Source organism: Culex quinquefasciatus, chromosome 2 (genome assembly GCF_015732765.1).
Source record: "Culex quinquefasciatus strain JHB chromosome 2, VPISU_Cqui_1.0_pri_paternal, whole genome shotgun sequence".
NCBI lineage: Eukaryota > Metazoa > Arthropoda > Insecta > Diptera > Culicidae > Culex > Culex quinquefasciatus.
This window is the reverse complement of record NC_051862.1, coordinates 214,613,128-214,631,344: the sequence shown is the minus strand read 5'-3', so window position 1 is coordinate 214,631,344 and position 18,217 is coordinate 214,613,128. Positions and strand designations below refer to the sequence as shown.

At 40.4% G+C, this 18,217-nt stretch overlaps 1 protein-coding gene across 1 annotated transcript; it reads left to right on the top strand.

The window, feature by feature from the left end:
• Positions 1-6,063: 6,063 nt before the first annotated feature.
• LOC6038001 (zinc finger protein Xfin) lies at positions 6,064-18,217 on the top strand. The gene is made up of 6 exons (XM_038253565.1): positions 6,064-6,320; positions 6,419-6,997; positions 13,503-14,387; positions 16,635-17,054; positions 17,120-17,536; positions 17,600-18,217. Exons 1-6 carry the CDS (start codon positions 6,198-6,200, stop codon positions 17,966-17,968), a joined length of 2,793 nt encoding a protein of 930 aa, XP_038109493.1. The 5' UTR covers positions 6,064-6,197; the 3' UTR covers positions 17,969-18,217.

Here is an 18,217-nt window from a genome sequence, read left to right as displayed (position 1 = left end):
AGTATCCCTCAAAAGGGTACTTTCAATCCTCAAAAAGGATACTTTCTATCCTTTTTTAAAGTTCACCCGGCGTCACCCCTTTAAAAGGGTATGTCAAATTCAGTACATTTTCGATACCCTTTTAAAGGGTGACGACGGGTGAACTTGAAAAAAGGATACTTTTTACTTTGAGTGTACGGATTTTCCGGGTTTTCCTCAGTTCAAACTTGATGTCAATAAATAATTGTTCTCTTCAAATTCCTTTCAAAACATATTTATCAAATAAAATCCAAATCCAAAGGCTTTCTAAATCTTATGAAAACCTTGTTTTGTGCTTGTATTTATTTATAAGGCTTTCTAGGCCCAGTGAAAAAAAATATATAATTTAACTCAAAAATGACGAACTCCTCGTCACAGTGTCCTGATGCAAACAATGATCGAGCTGTAGCTGTCACAGCCCTGCGAAGTATGTTGGCTGCCATATCGGGCAGCCAGTCAGAAAAGCCAGCTAGAAGTCTCCTGACAAAAAACTTTTGCTAGAAAGAGATAGGAAACCTGATGCAAACAAACGTCCCGCTGTCATGTACACATACTTTGAATGTGTTAGTAAATTTGTGACTAAAAAGCCTTATAGGACCTTTCCAATAAAAACTCTAGAAATGTTTTCGTGAAAACACTGACAATGATATTGTTCGTAAAAGGAATCTTGACATTTCGTAAACTTTTAAACATTTAACAAAAATATTTATTTCCTAAATTCCAAATTTATCTAAATAATTCCTTGACAGTTTTTGTTATAGCTATATACGCACTTCGGAAGGAATCGGTCAAGAAAAATTTCAAATGGGCAGCAGCGGCAGTGAAAGCAAGCCAGATAGGGTGAAGAAAAGCCCCAAGAAATCGCTCCCTCGCTTTTGTTCTACTGTTCGTAAAGATGTTTCTTGACCCCTTTCCTTCCGGTCTGCGTACTAGCCTTATACCATGGTGTCATGTCAGCAAAGTCGTAAAGTATACGGATTTTTGCTTAGCAAGAGTTGGTAGCCTTAATTAAAGGCGTTTTAATAATTTATTTTATTTTGAAATATATTTTTAATGTTGAAAATCCCGAATTCCCCCAAATAAAGATATGGATTAGTTTTGTTCAGAATTAAGTAAGCCAAAGTCATTAAATTTTCCGGCAATATTGAAAAAAATGCCAAAATTCTTAAATAAAAATATTCAAACATTAAAAATTAAGTATTTAAAAAAATTTAAAGCAAAAGAATTAACAAACTAAAAAAATTAGAAACTTCATAATTTGGAGAAACAAACAATATAAAAAAAATATTAAGTTTTAAAAAAAATAAATTTAAAAAATCAAAAATTCAAAAAGTGAAAAATTAACATTTTTAGAAAATCCAAGGATTTTGAAATTAAAAAAATTAAAGAAATCATGGAATTTATAAACCATTATCAGGGCCCAAAACTTCTGAAATCTGTATGACCGAATCTCATCCCCAGACCCAATGTTACCCCTGATGAAGGTACCTCAACATTAAAATTCAGAAATTCAAAAATTCAAGAACCATAAAATTTTAGATTTAAGCGATACACGCACTTCGAAAGAAATCGGTAAGAAAAAAAAATCAAATGGGCAGCAGCAGCAGCGCAAGCGAGTCAGAGAGGGTGAAGAAAAGCCCCAAGAAATCGCTCCCTCTCCTTTGTTCTTCTGTTCGTAAACCTGTTTCTTGACCCATTTCCTTCCGTTCTGTAACTAGCCTTTAAGCATTTAAGAATTTAAGAATTTAAGAATTTAAGAATTTAAGAATTTAAGAATTTAAGAATTTAAGAATTTAAGAATTTAAGAATTTAAGAATTTAAGAATTTAAGAATTTAAGAATTTAAGAATTTAAGAATTTAAGAATTTAAGAATTTAAGAATTTAAGAATTTAAGAATTTAAGAATTTAAGAATTTAAGAATTTAAGAATTTAAGAATTTAAGAATTTAAGAATTTAAGAATTTAAGAATTTAAGAATTTAAGAATTTAAGAATTTAAGAATTTAAGAATTTAAGAATTTAAGAATTTAAGAATTTAAGAATTTAAGAATTTAAGAATTTAAGAATTTAAGAATTTAAGAATTTAAGAATTTAAGAATTTAAGAATTTAAGAATTTAAGAATTTAAGAATTTAAGAATTTAAGAATTTAAGAATTTAAGAATTTAAGAATTTAAGAATTTAAGAATTTAAGAATTTAAGAATTTAAGAATTTAAGAATTTAAGAATTTAAGAATTTAAGAATTTAAGAATTTAAGAATTTAAGAATTTAAGAATTTAAGAATTTAAGAATTTAAGAATTTAAGAATTTAAGAATTTAAGAATTTAAGAATTTAAGAATTTAAGAATTTAAGAATTTAAGAATTTAAGAATTTAAGAATTTAAGAATTTAAGAATTTAAGAATTTAAGAATTTAAGAATTTAAGAATTTAAGAATTTAAGAATTTAAGAATTTAAGAATTTAAGAATTTAAGAATTTAAGAATTTAAGAATTTAAGAATTTAAGAATTTAAGAATTTAAGAATTTAAGAATTTAAGAATTTAAGAATTTAAGAATTTAAGAATTTAAGAATTTAAGAATTTAAGAATTTAAGAATTTAAGAATTTAAGAATTTAAGAATTTAAGAATTTAAGAATTTAAGAATTTAAGAATTTAAGAATTTAAGAATTTAGGAATTTAAGAATTTAAGAATTTAAGAATTTAAGAATTTAAGAATTTAAGAATTTAAGAATTTAAGAATTTAAGAATTTAAGAATTTAAGAATTTAAGAATTCGACGGTATCATTTCAAAAGGCATCATGTACATTTTGACACTTTCTGAGTTATTGCATATTTTGAAAGTACTCCTAATAAGCTACCTCTCCACCAAAAATGAGCAAAAGTTACTTCAGTAAAGTCTGTTTAATCATGATTTTAAATAAAGTAACATAAACAAAATCTCTTCCATCAGCAGTCCCTGTTTATATAGCCCTGTCAACCTGTCAAACAAAAGACTACATGAACCTCGTGACGACAAAAATGACCTTTTGTACGACCACAAAGAGTTTAGAATGGATTTTTAAATCAATTTTGAAAAATTAACCTCGCGTTCCTTCTTGACAGAAAAGCTCATACTTGACAGCTCGTTCCAAGGGGACCATAGTTGATCCATCGAAAAAATGATGTCTAGTCAAAAAAAAAAAAATTGCATTAAAATGGAAAAAAGTGATCAGAAATGGTTTTTAATCGTGTTTTCTACCGTTGTACATAATAATTGACATAGGGCTTTAGTATCTGTTGCGACGAGAATAACGTTCCACTACAGGTTTAGCCGAGTGGGAACAAATCTTTCTTAAGGGCATTACCAACTATTGGAAATGTAGAAAGGAGAAGTAAAAAGTAGTGAAAAGAAGATCGATAGAAAGGCAAAAGAAACGACCGTAAATCACAAGTACGACAAAGATCCGGCCAATCCGATGCCATTTGAGAATTAACGTAGAAGTTGGTTAAAAAGTAATTCGCATACTGAAAAATTGTAAGTAAAGCTTCTACTATGATTGTATCCAAACCTAGGGGTCGGACAGATCGGTCAATACATTATCAACGCATCAAAATAATTGGTCAGTATATCGACATTTCGTCAATATATTAACGAAATCCCACCATGCCTATAGGAACCTTGGTGAGTTGAAATGTCATATTCAAATCAAAACAAAACAAATTTCACCGGTTTCGGTTACAGTCACGACGTCGTTCCAGAAAACCAAACGGAACCCATGAAAAAGTGGCCTGGGCGCCGTTTCGGCGCTGTTCTACATGGAAAGTGACGACCTGCTTTCACCCCCAAATCGGTTCCAAATCATAGGACATAGCTAGGGACATAGTCTCGTTACGGTGAACCAGATCAACCAACTGCCGGATGCGGATGCGGAGTCGAGCTGATGGACGTGTTTGAGCGGGTTCGAGTGAGCGGAGGCCAGTGGAAGTTGGACGTGCAGATTTCGGTCCGGTCCGATCGAATGCTGTTGAAGAAGCGGGACAGGAGCGAGGAAGGGTTGAACTGGAGCAATTGAGGAGGTTAGTAAGCTGGATGGTTTAACATCAAAAAATCCAATCGACTTCCTCCCTCAGACTCTTTTCCGGTTCTAAACAACCTCGGCGAGCTTTGCTCGTTCAAGCGCATCCGGTACGATCGCCAGTACCAGATTCAATCCCAACGTAGCCACGGGCGGCGGCGGTCGAAAGATTCCGGGAACCAACAACACGATTTACATTGTTTCGGCACTTGTGCGGAAGTTTTAAGCGGAACGCGGAGGTGCTAAATCCATTTCGTCCCAGTTGCTGCACTTTTTCAACCAGACCTACAAACGGTTCGCGGGATACATGCCGACGAAGAATTCAAACTCATTGTTTTAAATTTTTTGTATAATTCTTTAATTTGCTGTTTTTTTTTGTTGTAAATATAGTTGTGTCTCCGCTTTTTATTGATAAACCACCGAAAAAGGGAGAGGAGGGTTTCGTTTCGTCCTATAGCAGGCCCTGGACACCCTATCAAGAACGCTCACGATGATGGGCCTCAACTCGTCCGCCGTAGTCACGCAGGAAGTCGTGATGGATGAACTCCCCGGGTTTTTGTTTTCTCCAACGATCTTTTTGATGGAATTCTTCTCGATTGTTGACTTAGGAGGGCCTTCTACAGATTGTGAGCCTTTTTTATGTGTTGTTCTGTGCAACCGGCATGCTGTAGACGGTTCCGCAGAAGCCACAGCAAAAGTCCTGAGATGCTGAAAAAACACCTTGTGCTCCAAAGGCAAATGATGGCCTCCTTCAGAGGAGCAAACGGACACAAATCATTTGAAAGCTAGCTAGCATTGCTGTGAACGTCCTCGGGCACCACACCGTTCCGGATGGTTTGACCAAGTCCCCGTCCCCGTTTTTTCTAGTCGGGCGGCTCAGGCAGAAGGGTCATACGAAGGAATCGTCGATTCTGGATATGAACCGTGTTAAACTCCGTTTTGCTCAAACTTTTTTGAAAATGATGTTGTGATGATGTTTATAAGATGTCAAATTTAACCGAGATTGATAATACACGGTGGGAACGCTAGCTCAACTATTCGTCGATCTATTGACAAAAATATCAAAACCGCCGTCAATAGATTAACGAATAATAAAACCATCGACTCTGTCCGACCCCTAGATCCAAACTAATGAATTAAATAAAGTTTTAGCTAATCGCCAACTAAATACGGTTGCCCAGATTTGCTCAAAGAAATTCAGTGACGCCGACTCTACCTAATCTCAACCCTAAAAAATTTTTCTTTTTGGCAGGATCGCCAAAAGTAGGAGAACCAATAGCTTTCAGCTGTGCATTAGGGTGGTGTGTATATGGGAATAAGACGCTTGTTCAATATTGTGCGATCAGTTCCTAGCTGGACTCGGTCACAGGAAACGACCGGCGACTCAGTGACCGACGAAATAGGCGGCGGGCCAGATGCGGGCATAAAAATGTCAAAATCTCTTCCCCCCTCACTTCGTCTCACCATCCAGCTGCAGCTTTGTTGACAAACAAACGGAGCACGCGGTCGCATGATGGCGGCATCGATCCAGAATTAGGGGTGATCATGTGATTAAAAATGAAAGTTTTTTCAAGAAAAATAATATTTTTCCGACCGAATAAAAAAATTGCGAGCATGTTCAAACAATTATTCCTGATGTCGGAGAAGTGATAAAAAAGCAGAATTATAATCCATAATTTTTCTATAAATTGAATTTTTTCACTCCAACTGGGAACCCCTAGGTCTATCCACGACCGTTTCCAATGACCGTGAGAAGATGCCAGAAAATCCAGCTACGAGCTAAATCCACAATAATTATTCTCTAGCAAATAAGTTTCTTTGTAACAGTATCCAATTTAAGAATACAGGATTTTAAGAAAAACAATTTTAAATATTTGCATTATAACCCAATTGGGTACTAACCCTTCACCGTGCACAACAGATGCGCACCCAAGTGACATTTCTCGCAACGGATTCATTCGCCGCCAAACTGGCACCACTGCGCGCTCGTCTCGTTCTCCTGTCAAAACTGCAGTGTAAAATTTTCCCGTGATGTGATGTGAGAAACACAGCGCGACATTTTGTTTGCCCGAAAATAGTGCACTTTTTCCGGTTGAAATTGTCGCAGATCGCTCGGCCCGCCCCACAATGGAGTCGTGGTGCCGGATCTGCTCCCGGAGCGACGAGTTCCGGCGCTTTCCGCTGTTTTCCGTGGCGGACGTAAGCCAGGAGGTGATTGCGAAAATGATCACAAGCTGCACGGACACACAGGTAAGGGGAGGGTGGGAAGACGGAAGGGGGTGTGTTGAGTCCGAGTGCGGCCATTATTTGGGTGTTTTGTTTTTTTTCTTCTTCGATGTTCCGTGTAGGTCTCGAGCGAGGACGGGCTGCCCCAGCAGATATGTCCGGACTGTTTGATTACGCTGAGTTTGGCGTACTCGTTCCGGAGGTTGTGCCGCCGGACGGACGCAAAGTTTCGGGAGACGTTTGACCCAAGGGCGCCTGCGGAACATATGGCGACGGGAGGCAGCCAGCCGCGGCGATCACAGTCACAGGTTGGCCTGGATGAGAGTGGTGGTGGCGGGGTGGTGTACGATTCCGTTCCGGTGATTAAGGAGGAGGTTGAGTTTTACGAGTACGAGTGCAGTGCGCCGCCGCCGCCACCACCGGAGGACCAGTGGGTCATTCAGAACCCGCGAACCATTCACGAGGCGACGGCGGGAGCCATGACCGTGCTGCACAATCCGGGTGGCCAGTATCAGGAAGAAGGAGGTGGCGTCGGCGAGCAGCCGGATGTAGACGACATGATGAGCTCGATGGTGCCGATGGTTACGATGGAGGAGGGCGGCGGCGGGATCGATCCGGCCGAGTACGGCGAAAGTTCCGGCAGCGGCCAACGCAAGAAAAAACACGAACCGGAACGATTCAGCAAGCGCATCCGACGACAGGTGAGTACCTTTAGAGAGAATCTGTAGAACATGGGAGAAGGTTGGTCCCCCGGGGTTGGGTGGGTTGTTTGTAGGGTTTTCGAGTATCGCGTCCAGTTGTTGCGTTGAACCGTTGAATCGCTCGTACAAAGTGTAGACCGCTCGGACCAATCGTGTGCTTATTTTTCTGTTTCTTCTTGCCAGAGTGAGGAATTTTATGAAGTGGAATACACTGGCGAAGCGAAAGAGCTTGAAGTGCTTAAAACTTCCAGGGGTAAGGATCTGCTGGCGCTGGACGGGTACATGTTCTACAAGAATTCTCAGGTGAGTGCCGACTCGTGCGTTGCGCGGTTCTTAACAATTACTCCAACGGCGGTTTCTTTTTAGCGTGGAACCAGATGTTACTGGGAGTGCAAAGGTCAGCAGCGGAGGCCCAGCGAAGGTCCGCTGTTCAAGTGTCCGGCACGAGTTACGACCGATTTTTTCGACAATCGGCACGAGCTGTTTTCGTACAAAAGGTTGCACACGCATCCGCCGGATCCCACCCGAATACAGGAGGTCAAGCAGAGGAACCTGTTGAAAGAGTGCGCCGCGACGTACGACTCGACAAAACCTTCGGAAATCATGAGCCAAGTGATGAACGCCACCGGATTACCTCACAGCGCAGAAATGCTAATCAGCAAGAACGCTCAACGAAAGATAATTATGCGAGCCCGGATGGAAGAAACGCCCACCTCGGAAACGGTTCCCCTGGACGCGATCGACGTTCCGTTCGAGTGTCTCCAAACCGTTGATGGGAACCAGTTCTACCAAGGCAACTGTACGGGACCGAACGGCACGGCGTTCCTTTTCGCAACCCAAGAAGACATAAAAAATCTAGCCGAATCCTCCTTCTGGCTCGTGGCCTCCACCTACTCGGCCAAAACCGGCCTTCAGCGCCAGCTGCTGACGATTCAGGGCAGCGTTGGTCCCTTCCACCAGCAAGCATTTCCCGTGGCGTTCGTCCTCCTCTCCGGATCGTCACAAGAGCTCTACCAAGAAGTGCTCGCCAAGATCAAAACCATCGCCGAAGTCATCAAAGCCAAGCTCAACCCGCAGCTCGTGCTGACGGACTTTGAGCAACCTCTAGTCAACGCGCTGGAAGCCGAGTTCCCCCACACCCGGCAGTCGGTCTGCTTTTTCCACTACTCGCGCCAACTCTTCCGAACAGTAGAACCGCACGGCCTGCTCGCCTCCTTCGAGAAGAACCAATGGCTCGCGCAAAACTTCAAACGAGTCAAAGCCCTCGCCTTCCTTCCCCCGGAGCACATTCCGGACGCATTCTACGTGCTCAAATCCAACGCCCCACTCGAGTTGCACCGCTTCCTGGACGACTTCGCCGAACAGTACATCTTCGGCAAGGTCCAAATCCTCTCCGCGGACAACGTAGCCCGAGCGCGGCCTCAATTTCCCACCGCATTCTGGTCCATGTACACCAACATCATGCAGGGCATCCCAAACACGTACAACCAAACCAAGGACTGGCACTACCGGATGGCCCGAATGCTGACCAGTTACCACAGCGATCCGCACAAGGTGTTCAAGGCGTTTCGGCACGAGTACGCGGGCACGCAGGAAAAGCGCGCCGCTCTGCAGGCCGGGGCAGGTCCCTCGCGGAAAACCGAAGACGACCATCGGATCCAGGCCGTGCGGACCATCACCACCAACTTTACCAGCTACTCGACGCTGCAGTTCCTCGACACGATCGCCGACAACCTGGAAGGCTTGAACACGTTCTGATAGTTTGATGTGTAATAAAGAAACCATCTGTCTGAAACGTGCGCTCTTTTTCTATTCGATCCCGGGAAGAACCTCGTAATGTACCGGTAGCGTTACGAGATCCACCACCAAAGCCCTGCACGAAATCAAGTACGGCGTGTCAAAGCGCGAGGCAACCCGGATGTGCCTACAACATTGAGCGCTTCGGTTGCAAGCGATTCAGAGGAGTTAAATATTCTGTACACTAGTAGGGTGGTCACTCAAGTCGGGGATTTGCCAAAATCCGCGAAAAACCGGGAAAAAGTCGTGAATTTATGATTTTTGTTAAATGAATCCCAAGAATACTTGTCTGAAAATTATGTTCTAAACTCCCGAAGTTTTTGCCCTTGAATAATTTAGCAATATTTTCTACAATTTAAATTAAGTTTTTGTCTCCTGAATTGCCGAATGTTGTACTATTTAAAATTGATTTCACTTAATTCAATTCAATTCAATTTGTGTTTTTATTGAAAATTTAGCAGTTCTGTTCCAGGATGGTAAATTTGCAATTCAGAGATTTGGAGAACCTTTCAACTGAGATCAATTCATAAGCCTTTGCAGGGAGGGTACATATTTCTACGTTTAGAATTTGCTAGCTGAGTGCTCTTTATGGGAAAATAAATTTTGAGAAACTTCACTTAATTCATCTCACTTGAAATTAATATTCCTAATAAATATTGGGTGATTATAATGGCATGCATTTCACAAACATTTTTATAATATTTTTTATGAAACAAATGAATTGTAATTAATTTTTGACTAAGTTTATCATCTAACTTTAAAACAATATCAAAGCTAATGAAACCCCAAAACAGTCCAAATTCGGTTATCCGAGAGGTTTATAGAGGTTTCTCTGTATACAAATTCTTAAAAAAATGGGTTAGCTGGCCTAATATTTTTAAATATTTAACTAAATTCATCAAGTCATTTAAGTTTCTTTAAACATTTCGCATGAAATGAGGATAAAACATAGAGTTAAACTGAATTTTTCATTGAAAACATTACTTAATCCACCTTTAGGTGGTTGGTGCCTTCCTCTCATTTATAGTGATTCCAACCCGCCTAAAGTGTCCACATGTTTATGGATCTCCCTTAACGTTCACAGCACCTAAGAGGTCCTAATAAAAATAAGTGTTGAGTAATAAAACAGACTACCTACAGACTTTTTGTCAAGATAATACAGACACGGCCTTTGAGGAAAATGTCATCCCTCTACACGGCTTTTTCGTGGCGATCAGACCCAACCAGTTGAGGTTATGTGAGTTCAGACCATTTTTTAAACTGCTTGTAATTTAAGATAGGTAAATCAGATCTTGAAAATTCTTACTCCACCTAAAAGGTCTTCTCATATGCTTTCTAAAAATATATAACATGAAAAACATGGTTTCATGAAAAAACTACCCTTTTTACCATAATTTAAATTTAATATGAAACAGTTTTTTTTTAACATAACTTTTTAGATACATGATAAAACTGCATGAATTTAAATAGCAACTTAGGGGACGTCAAGACGGATCGATTAAAACCATTTCGGCCAAAATCGGTTGAGCCTGTGACAAGATATTCCAGTGACATTGATTTGGTACACATGTCTACATACAGCCAAACACACAGACATTTGCTCAGCTGGTGATTCTGAGTCGATATGTACAAATGAAGGTAGGTCTAGGAGGTCTAATTAAAAAGTTCATTTTCCGAGGGATTTTATAGCCTTTCCTCAGTAAGGTGAGGAAGGCAAAAAACAATCATTTAAATACAGTCCAGACTCGATTATCCAAAGGCCTTGGCAAAATTTCACTTCGGATAATCGAATTACGAAAAAAAATCTATGTCTTATTTTTGATTTTTTATTGATAGTATGACCCTTAAACTACTTTAAAGTGATTTAGAATTTTTCAAACCAAGATGGCGAAAATTATCCCCCATGGGTCATTTTGCCCCCCCCCCCCCCTGCCCCTAAATGTATTGCTAAGTTTCTACTTTTACATAAATTGTCAATATTTAGATTTTTAAAATTAAATTAGAAATTTTGTTCGAAGGTGGATTCTACAGTTTTTCTTAATATGCCCTATAAACATATGAAACACAATAGCTTATAGGACCTTTAACCCCTTCCCGCCCAAAGCAAAATCGAGATTTTTTACGTTTTTCCACATTACTCGTAACTGGATCGATCAAATTGGACGAAATTTTAATGGCTATTAGTTAACATTCTATATTAACTAATGCAGGTTGAAGCAGGTTGAAAAAATGAATAGTTGCTGAGAAATTTAATTTTGAATCCAAAAATCAGTGGTGCTCTGGAGTAACCATGGGCGTTAGAGGGTTAAAAAGAAACTCAAGATATTAACATTTTTTATAAAAGGTATTGATTTTTTATCATTTAATAAGAAGTGCTTATTATTTTAGGTTCTGGAATTTCGGGAAAAAGTCGGAAATTTGAAAATCGGAATTGAGTGGTCACCCTGGAAGTACACTATAATTTTTTATCATTTCCAGGGTTGTTAAATTCAGACGGTGCGGATTTGCTGGGTAAATATGTTCAGGAGCGAATTTCGCGCGGATGCAATTACGATATAATAATAGACTTTCAAGTAATAAAGAAAAATATTATTAGGAATTACATTCCGTTGAGTACAAAAACTTCGATTTCTTAGAAGCTATTATGATTTTTTTTTCTGAAATTTTTGTATGTTTTTTTCTGAATATTATTTTTATTTCATATTTAACTTAAGTACGGAGCTAGGAAGGAATACTGTGAAGAAAAGTTGCGCACTCTTAAGAGCTTCACATCTTTTTTAATTTTTAAACCTTTTTCAATTCTTTATTTTAATTTTCATTATAATTTAAAGTGAAAAAAATCTTGAATTAAATTCAAGATTAAATTATTAAAAAAATAGTAATTCAAAAAATATTTTTCATTTAGTTTTAAAATAATTTAAAAAAAAATGAAGATAAAAAAATCCTAAATTTATAACTTTTTTTAAAATTCTGGAATTCCGAACCTTTAAAAAAAAGGACCGCATAATTCCTAAACTGTGGACTATTACATAATGAAAAACAGCAGAATTCTTAAATTCTTAAATGCTATCATTTTTGTCACCATCTTAGATTACTTTGTAGCATTATTGGAGTCATAGAGAAGTTAGAGATAGGAGAAATAATACAATAATGATACAAACTTGGCGAAGATCATCGATCATCATCGTTCATTTTTGCAATTTTATTTAGTTTTTATATCTTCACTTCTAAATGTATAAATTTGTATTTTAATAATTAATCCGCGCCGGATTGGGTTTTTTTTTCAAATTCTCCTTCTCCGTTTCATTGTTTTATGAACATTATGTTACGAAGGGCGTAAAAATGCCATGTATTGTGTTACGTAATAAAAGAACGTTTCCTGACAACAAGAAAGTGAAGGGGTCATCCATAAACCACGTGAACACTTTTGTGTAACCTCCCAAAACCAAGCCAAATGTCATGGTTGTTCGTTCCTTCAGTCGTTCGCTGTGAGTGATGGATTGCCTGGGTGGAGCAAGGGCGTCTATGCGAAGTGTTCCTACACCTGTTACAATTTTGTTACTCCCAAAAAACCTCAGATTTCCGTATGTGTAAAAAGGCTTTTTTTTCTTGTACGGTGTAGCATATTTTTCTTTGAAAAATGGAAGGAAAATCGAATACGTTGTCTACTTATGTTCAGAAATGCCATTTCAATTTTAACCTTTTCGTGTAAATACTAGAGGTAAGTTAAGGAAGGCGAGCACAAAAAACTAACAACCTGTACACTGCCGGAACTGTGTTGTCAAATCATTCAGCCTAACAAAATGTACAGCACTCAACTCCATTTGCTGACCCTTACCGAAACCGATTCCGCGCCGGGTTACCCACAATCCACTTGAGCTGCATTTTTTCTGCTTGCATCCTTTCAGGGCACCAGCCGAAGAGAAATGCGCCAGTACACGAACAAAGCGCTGACGGCGGCGCTCGAGGCCATCTACAAGCACAAGATTACGTTCCGCGAGGCGGAGGAAACGTACGCGGTGCCACGGGCCACCCTGAACCGGGCCTTCAAGCGGTACATTACGATGCACGGCGGATCAGTTGTAAGATTGTCTCTGGGGGAGAGCTTGGGACAGTTCGAGGGTCGGTTCTAATTTTTTTTTTGCTTTTTGTGTGTTGTAGAAAGATTTTTACGGCGAGCGTCGGGTCATTTCGGCCGATTTCTCCGAGGAGGACATGCGCGCAGCGCTGAACGCCATCTGCAACGAGGGGCTGAACTACGACGCGGCGACCGTGATGTTCAACGTGCCGCGGGCAATCATGATTAGGCGGCATCAGCGGTTGGAGAAGCGGATGCAACGGAATGGGGGTGTATTTCCGGGTTTTCGAGCCGTGTGGTCAGCCGAGGATATGGACAGGGCGTTGCGGGAGGTGTGCGAGGGTAGGCATACGGTGGCCAGTGCGGCCAAGTTGTACAAGATTCCGCGATCGACGCTGGGGAATCGTTACAACGAGCAGAGGCAGAGGGTGTTGCGGGAAGAAGTTCCAGGTCTTCACTTTTTGGAAGCGTTGGCAAATAAAACTCCACCGTGAGTTTGGTGACTGTAGCTTGGCGTGGCATGATTATTACGAGCTCCGAAATCCCTTCGTCTCGGGGACCCAGTCTTTTCCCAAAATGTGCAGAATCAACGCCAGACTTGACACTGATGCATTATTTGGCCTTTTTCAGGAGAGTCCCACCTTGCACGATGGCGCGGCTGGTGCCGATCCGTCCCACTTCCTGGTGGCCATGCCCGATCCGGCGGGTAACGGTCTGCTGGAGGAGATCATCACGTCCGACGGGCAGCAGCTGGTCATCAATCCGGCGAAGCAGCTGCAGCGATGCCAGTACTGTCGCAAGAAGATGAAGAAGCCGTACAAACACCGCAACGGCAAGTGCATGGAGACAAAGAAGATGCCGGCGAGGCCACGGTGTCCGTACTGTCACATTGTCTTTGTGCGGAGTTCGAGCATTCCGTTGCACGTGCAGAATAGCTGTCGCGTGTACCGCGAGCTTTGTGCCACCAGCCAGGAACTTCCGGATCCTAATGAACCGGTTGAAGAACTGGAAACCGAGGAGGTCGCACCTCCGCAACCACCTTCGGTCAGGGTGAAAAACAACTCCAAGACCGTCGACGTGAAGCCCATCCTGCAAAAGTCCAAACCGAAATCGAGTCTCATCTGCCGGTACTGTTACATGTCCTTCGGGAAGCGCGCAGCTCTCATCAAGCACCAGCGCGACCGGTGCCGGGTACTGAACGAGCTGGACGTCGAGCGGTTGACCTCGAATCTGGCCGCGCTGGAAACGTCCATTGCCGATACGACGACGACCGCCCAGGAACCGGAACCGGAGCCAGAACGCGAAAAGGTCCAAGACGCTGACGACGCGGAAGAGACGACCTGCGTGTACTGCACGCAACTCGTCAGCAGGAAGACTCGCTTCCAGCATCACAACGGCCGGTGCGTGCTCGGACGGGCCAACGCAGACCATCCGTGTCCGTACTGCGATTCGGCGTACGCGTCCCGGAGCAACCTGCTGCGGCATCAGCGCGAGCACTGCCAAAAGTATCGCGAGGTAAGACAAGCGCAAGCTAAAGGAGGTATTAGACTATGGCGAACAAACAAGCAAACTCGCAACCACTTTTACTAAGTTGAAATAGTCTTTTCGAAGGGACGTTTGTATATTTTTAATTGATGGATTTTGGAGTATTTTTTAATGTCTGGTTTTATTGAGAACGATATTTTATGTTGACGATTTCAGGCTCAGTTCATTAATGTAATGATATAGCGAATTTATTATTTTTTTAGTGCTAATATTTTAACCTGATCAAAATTTGATAACTAAATCCAGTATTACAGCAATAACCCAACAAACAATTTGTATTATAAAAATAAATTGTTTTAAAAAACTTTTAAAATACACGTTTCTTTTGAGTTGAATAAATTTCAAATAAATATTTGTTTAAGGATTGATTTTTGATCTTCAATTGTTTTTGAACAGACTAAACTGACCATGTTCGCATAAATGTCTCATATGCAAAAACAGCAAGCTGAGAAAAACGCATTTGAAGTTTGTCCCACACATAAGGCTACGTGTTAAGTTTTTGCAAAAAAAAAACTGGATTTCCTCCTGATTTCTAGAACAAAGTACTGGATGTTGTAGGCTCTTTTGAAAGATCACACGATTTTGAACCAAACTGCATCATTAACTCAAAATTGATGAAAATGCATATGGGACAGGGACAGTAAATACGTATGTTAAATAATAGGTAAAATTAATTGGCAAATAATACATTGGACCTGTGACGGTGCTATAAAAAAAATAACAAATATAAGTGATTATATAATTGATGACCATAATATTTTTGCTGAAACATAAGTTACGTTATTTGCACATCATATTTTATATTCTTGATATAAATTTTATTAAAAATCCAGACTTTCGGTAAATACTACCACATTTCTTAAATTCTTACTTTCTTTAATGCCGCAATCTAGAAACATAAAAAATGCATGTTTTTTGGAGTCATTTTCTAGGTTAGAAACTCATATTTAGAGGATTTAGAGATTCGAAATTTTGACGAGGTCATCGGAGTATAGAGTACAAACTGTTCCTATTTTTTTTTTTATATTTGAGTTTTTATTTTTTTTAATTACAAAATTTTGCTTTTTTTCAAATTATAATTTCTTTGATTTTTTAACTCCAGAGGTTTTTTTTAAAAGGACCTATAAGCTATTGTCTTTTATATGTTTATAGGACCTATTCAAAAAAAATTCTAGAACTGTAGATTTTGAATTTTTGAGGTCCTGAGCTTTTATATTTTTCAACCTATTTTTTATTTTTTATTTTGAGAACTTTTAAAACTAAGATTTTTTTAAATTTTAGGCATTTTGAATTACTTCATTTTTGACCTTTTGAATTTTTTAAGTTTGAAATGGATTTTTTGTTTTTTTTTATTTTTCTGATATAAATATTTGCATTTTTAAATTTTTCCAAATACCTGATTTTTTTAAGTTTCCCAGTTTGAAAATATTAGTTTTTTTTTTAATATTTTTATTTATGAATTTCTTAATTTTCGAGTGTTTTGTTTCCAAATTTTTGAGTTTGTGATTCATTTACTTTTTAAAATTATTCAATTTTGCTGTGTCACCGTTGTGACATGTGACATCCATAATTTATTTATGTTTTCCTGAATAAAACATCATTTAAATGGTCTACTATCAAAACATGTAATTATGATCCCTTCTATATTAAACCTTAGTTTGTTATTTTTTTAAATTATATTTGTTAAACGTAGTTTTGAATTGTTTCTTATGCATAATGTCTACCTAAGCATCATTAAACTCTAGTTGCCCAATAAATGGTACATGCTTGATCTTTTAAATGAAATGTTGAGTTGCATAAAAAATGTCCCCGTTCTAGAGGTTAACTTCTTTCAATTACTATTTTTGTCAATAAATTTTTTTTTTAATGTTTTGAAATTATTAAAAAAAACTTTAATACCCAATTTTAGTAAATCCATTCTGAATCAACTGTGTACAATATTGCAGAAAAAGTACTGGAACGCGCTACCCAGGCAAAAGTTTGACGGCTTCTCTCCTTGCAGAACTTCTGCAAAATAGAGAGATGAAGAGAGTAAGCTGAAAAGTACGGGAACGTGCTGCAAAAAAGTGACTTATGCTGGCTGCAGAATTCTGCAATTCTACAAATACGGGAATAGACCTAATGTGGCAAACTGTAAATGTGTGCAAGTTTGTTTGTTTGCCGTAGTCTAATACCTTCTTAAAGGTTAACGTGGCCTCAAAACAAACTTTATTCCAGGAGCACAACACGGACATCACCCTTACAAACGCCTTCCAAGGCTTGCCAGTGGAAGGGGACACGTCGCTGGACGAAACCGGTCCCAAGACTGTCGCAGAAGCCAGTTCCGCTGCCAAACCGGAAAGGAAACCAAAACCGCCAAAGGAGGAGGTCGTCTACGTCAAGCGAAAGAAACTCAAGCAAGTCACGACTCCGACGACTCCGACGACCAAGCCAACCAAGCGAACTCCCCCCGAACCGGCCAACTTTGTGTGCAGCTACTGCCGGAAGGGATTCGCCCTGCGGGACACGCTGATCGAGCACCAGCGATCGTGCACCGCCCGGAAGCTGCACAAGCAGGTCAAGTGTCAGTTCTGCGGAATGGTAATCTCGAATCGTGGGAATCTGCGCAAGCACCAAAAGTTGTACTGCAAGCATGCCGTAAGTAGATTCAACAGGTCTTGCGGGTTGCAGTAGCTAAAAAAAAAATAAATGTTTCCTTTCAGCCTCGAGAAGACGCTCCAAAGCTGGAGCATTCGGAAGACGAGCAAGAGACGGTTCCAGAGCTTAAGAAACCCAAAATCGTCAAACCGCTCAAGAAAGTCAAGAAGGAGAAAGCGTCCAACGGACCTCCGGCGGAGGTCGACCAATCGACCAAAGAGGACCCCCCTCCCGAAGAAATCGCCCCACCCGCCAGCGACGATGAACCCGTTCTAAAGAGGAGGCCGGGCCGACCGGGCAAGCACAACCAGATCCCCTGTCCGCACTGCGACAAGACGTTCCAGAACCATCGCCAGCTGCGCAACCACGTGCGCGTCTGCGCCAAAAGTCGCAAAATGTACAAATGCAAGTACTGTCCGGCGGAGTTTACCCACCCGAGCAACATGAGCCGCCACATCCGGCTCAAGCGGTGCACGGCGGTGGTAAGTTACCGATTCTCTCCCCTCTCCCATCAATTTTTATAACTCAATTTTTATTCTTCGTAGAACACGCTCAACGAAACTGTCGAGAACGGATTCCAGTCGGACAGCTGCAACCTGCTTAGTTCAACGGTGCACGAGCCGGACCCGCTAGTGGACCCGCCGGCCGACGAAGACTTTGAGATGATTCTGCCGGAATGTAGTCAGGAGGAGGAGCAGGCCATCCGGCCAGAGCTTGTAGAGAATAACAATGCGACCCCCCAACGGGAGGTCAAAGAACCGGACGTCGCAGAAGCAGACGAGTTGGTACATCCGGAGGCGATTCTCTACAGCGAGGAGATCGAACTGCAGCAGGAGCAACCTTCGGCGGCAGAGGTCCAACCGGAACTGACCGCGGCCACATTGGGCGCGGAGCAGGAGCAGGCTGGCCAGTAATTGGAACGGAACAGGGACAGAGGGACGGTTACCAAGCATTTCTGTGTGTGTCATTTTATGCTATAGGAAAGATACGAAATCTATAATATAGTGCAAGTCCAGAGAATAATTTTGTAAATGGAATTTACAAAACAAAACACGTTTAGACAGACAGCAGTGATCAAGAGTACCAAGTATTGAGACAATTGTTAAGTCGTACAGTTTCGTATATAATAAAATTTGGGGAAATTCATGAACATGTGTGTAAAA

Excerpts from the sequence above, each read along its gene's own strand:
- LOC6038001 (XM_038253565.1), top strand. The coding sequence starts at position 6,198 with ATGGAGTCGTGGTGCCGGATCTGCTCCCGGAGCGACGAGTTCCGGCGC. Across the intron at positions 14,388-16,634 it reads ACTGCCAAAAGTATCGCGAG|GAGCACAACACGGACATCAC; the intron begins GTAAGACAAGCG and ends ACTTTATTCCAG. Across the intron at positions 17,537-17,599 it reads TCAAGCGGTGCACGGCGGTG|AACACGCTCAACGAAACTGT; the intron begins GTAAGTTACCGA and ends TATTCTTCGTAG.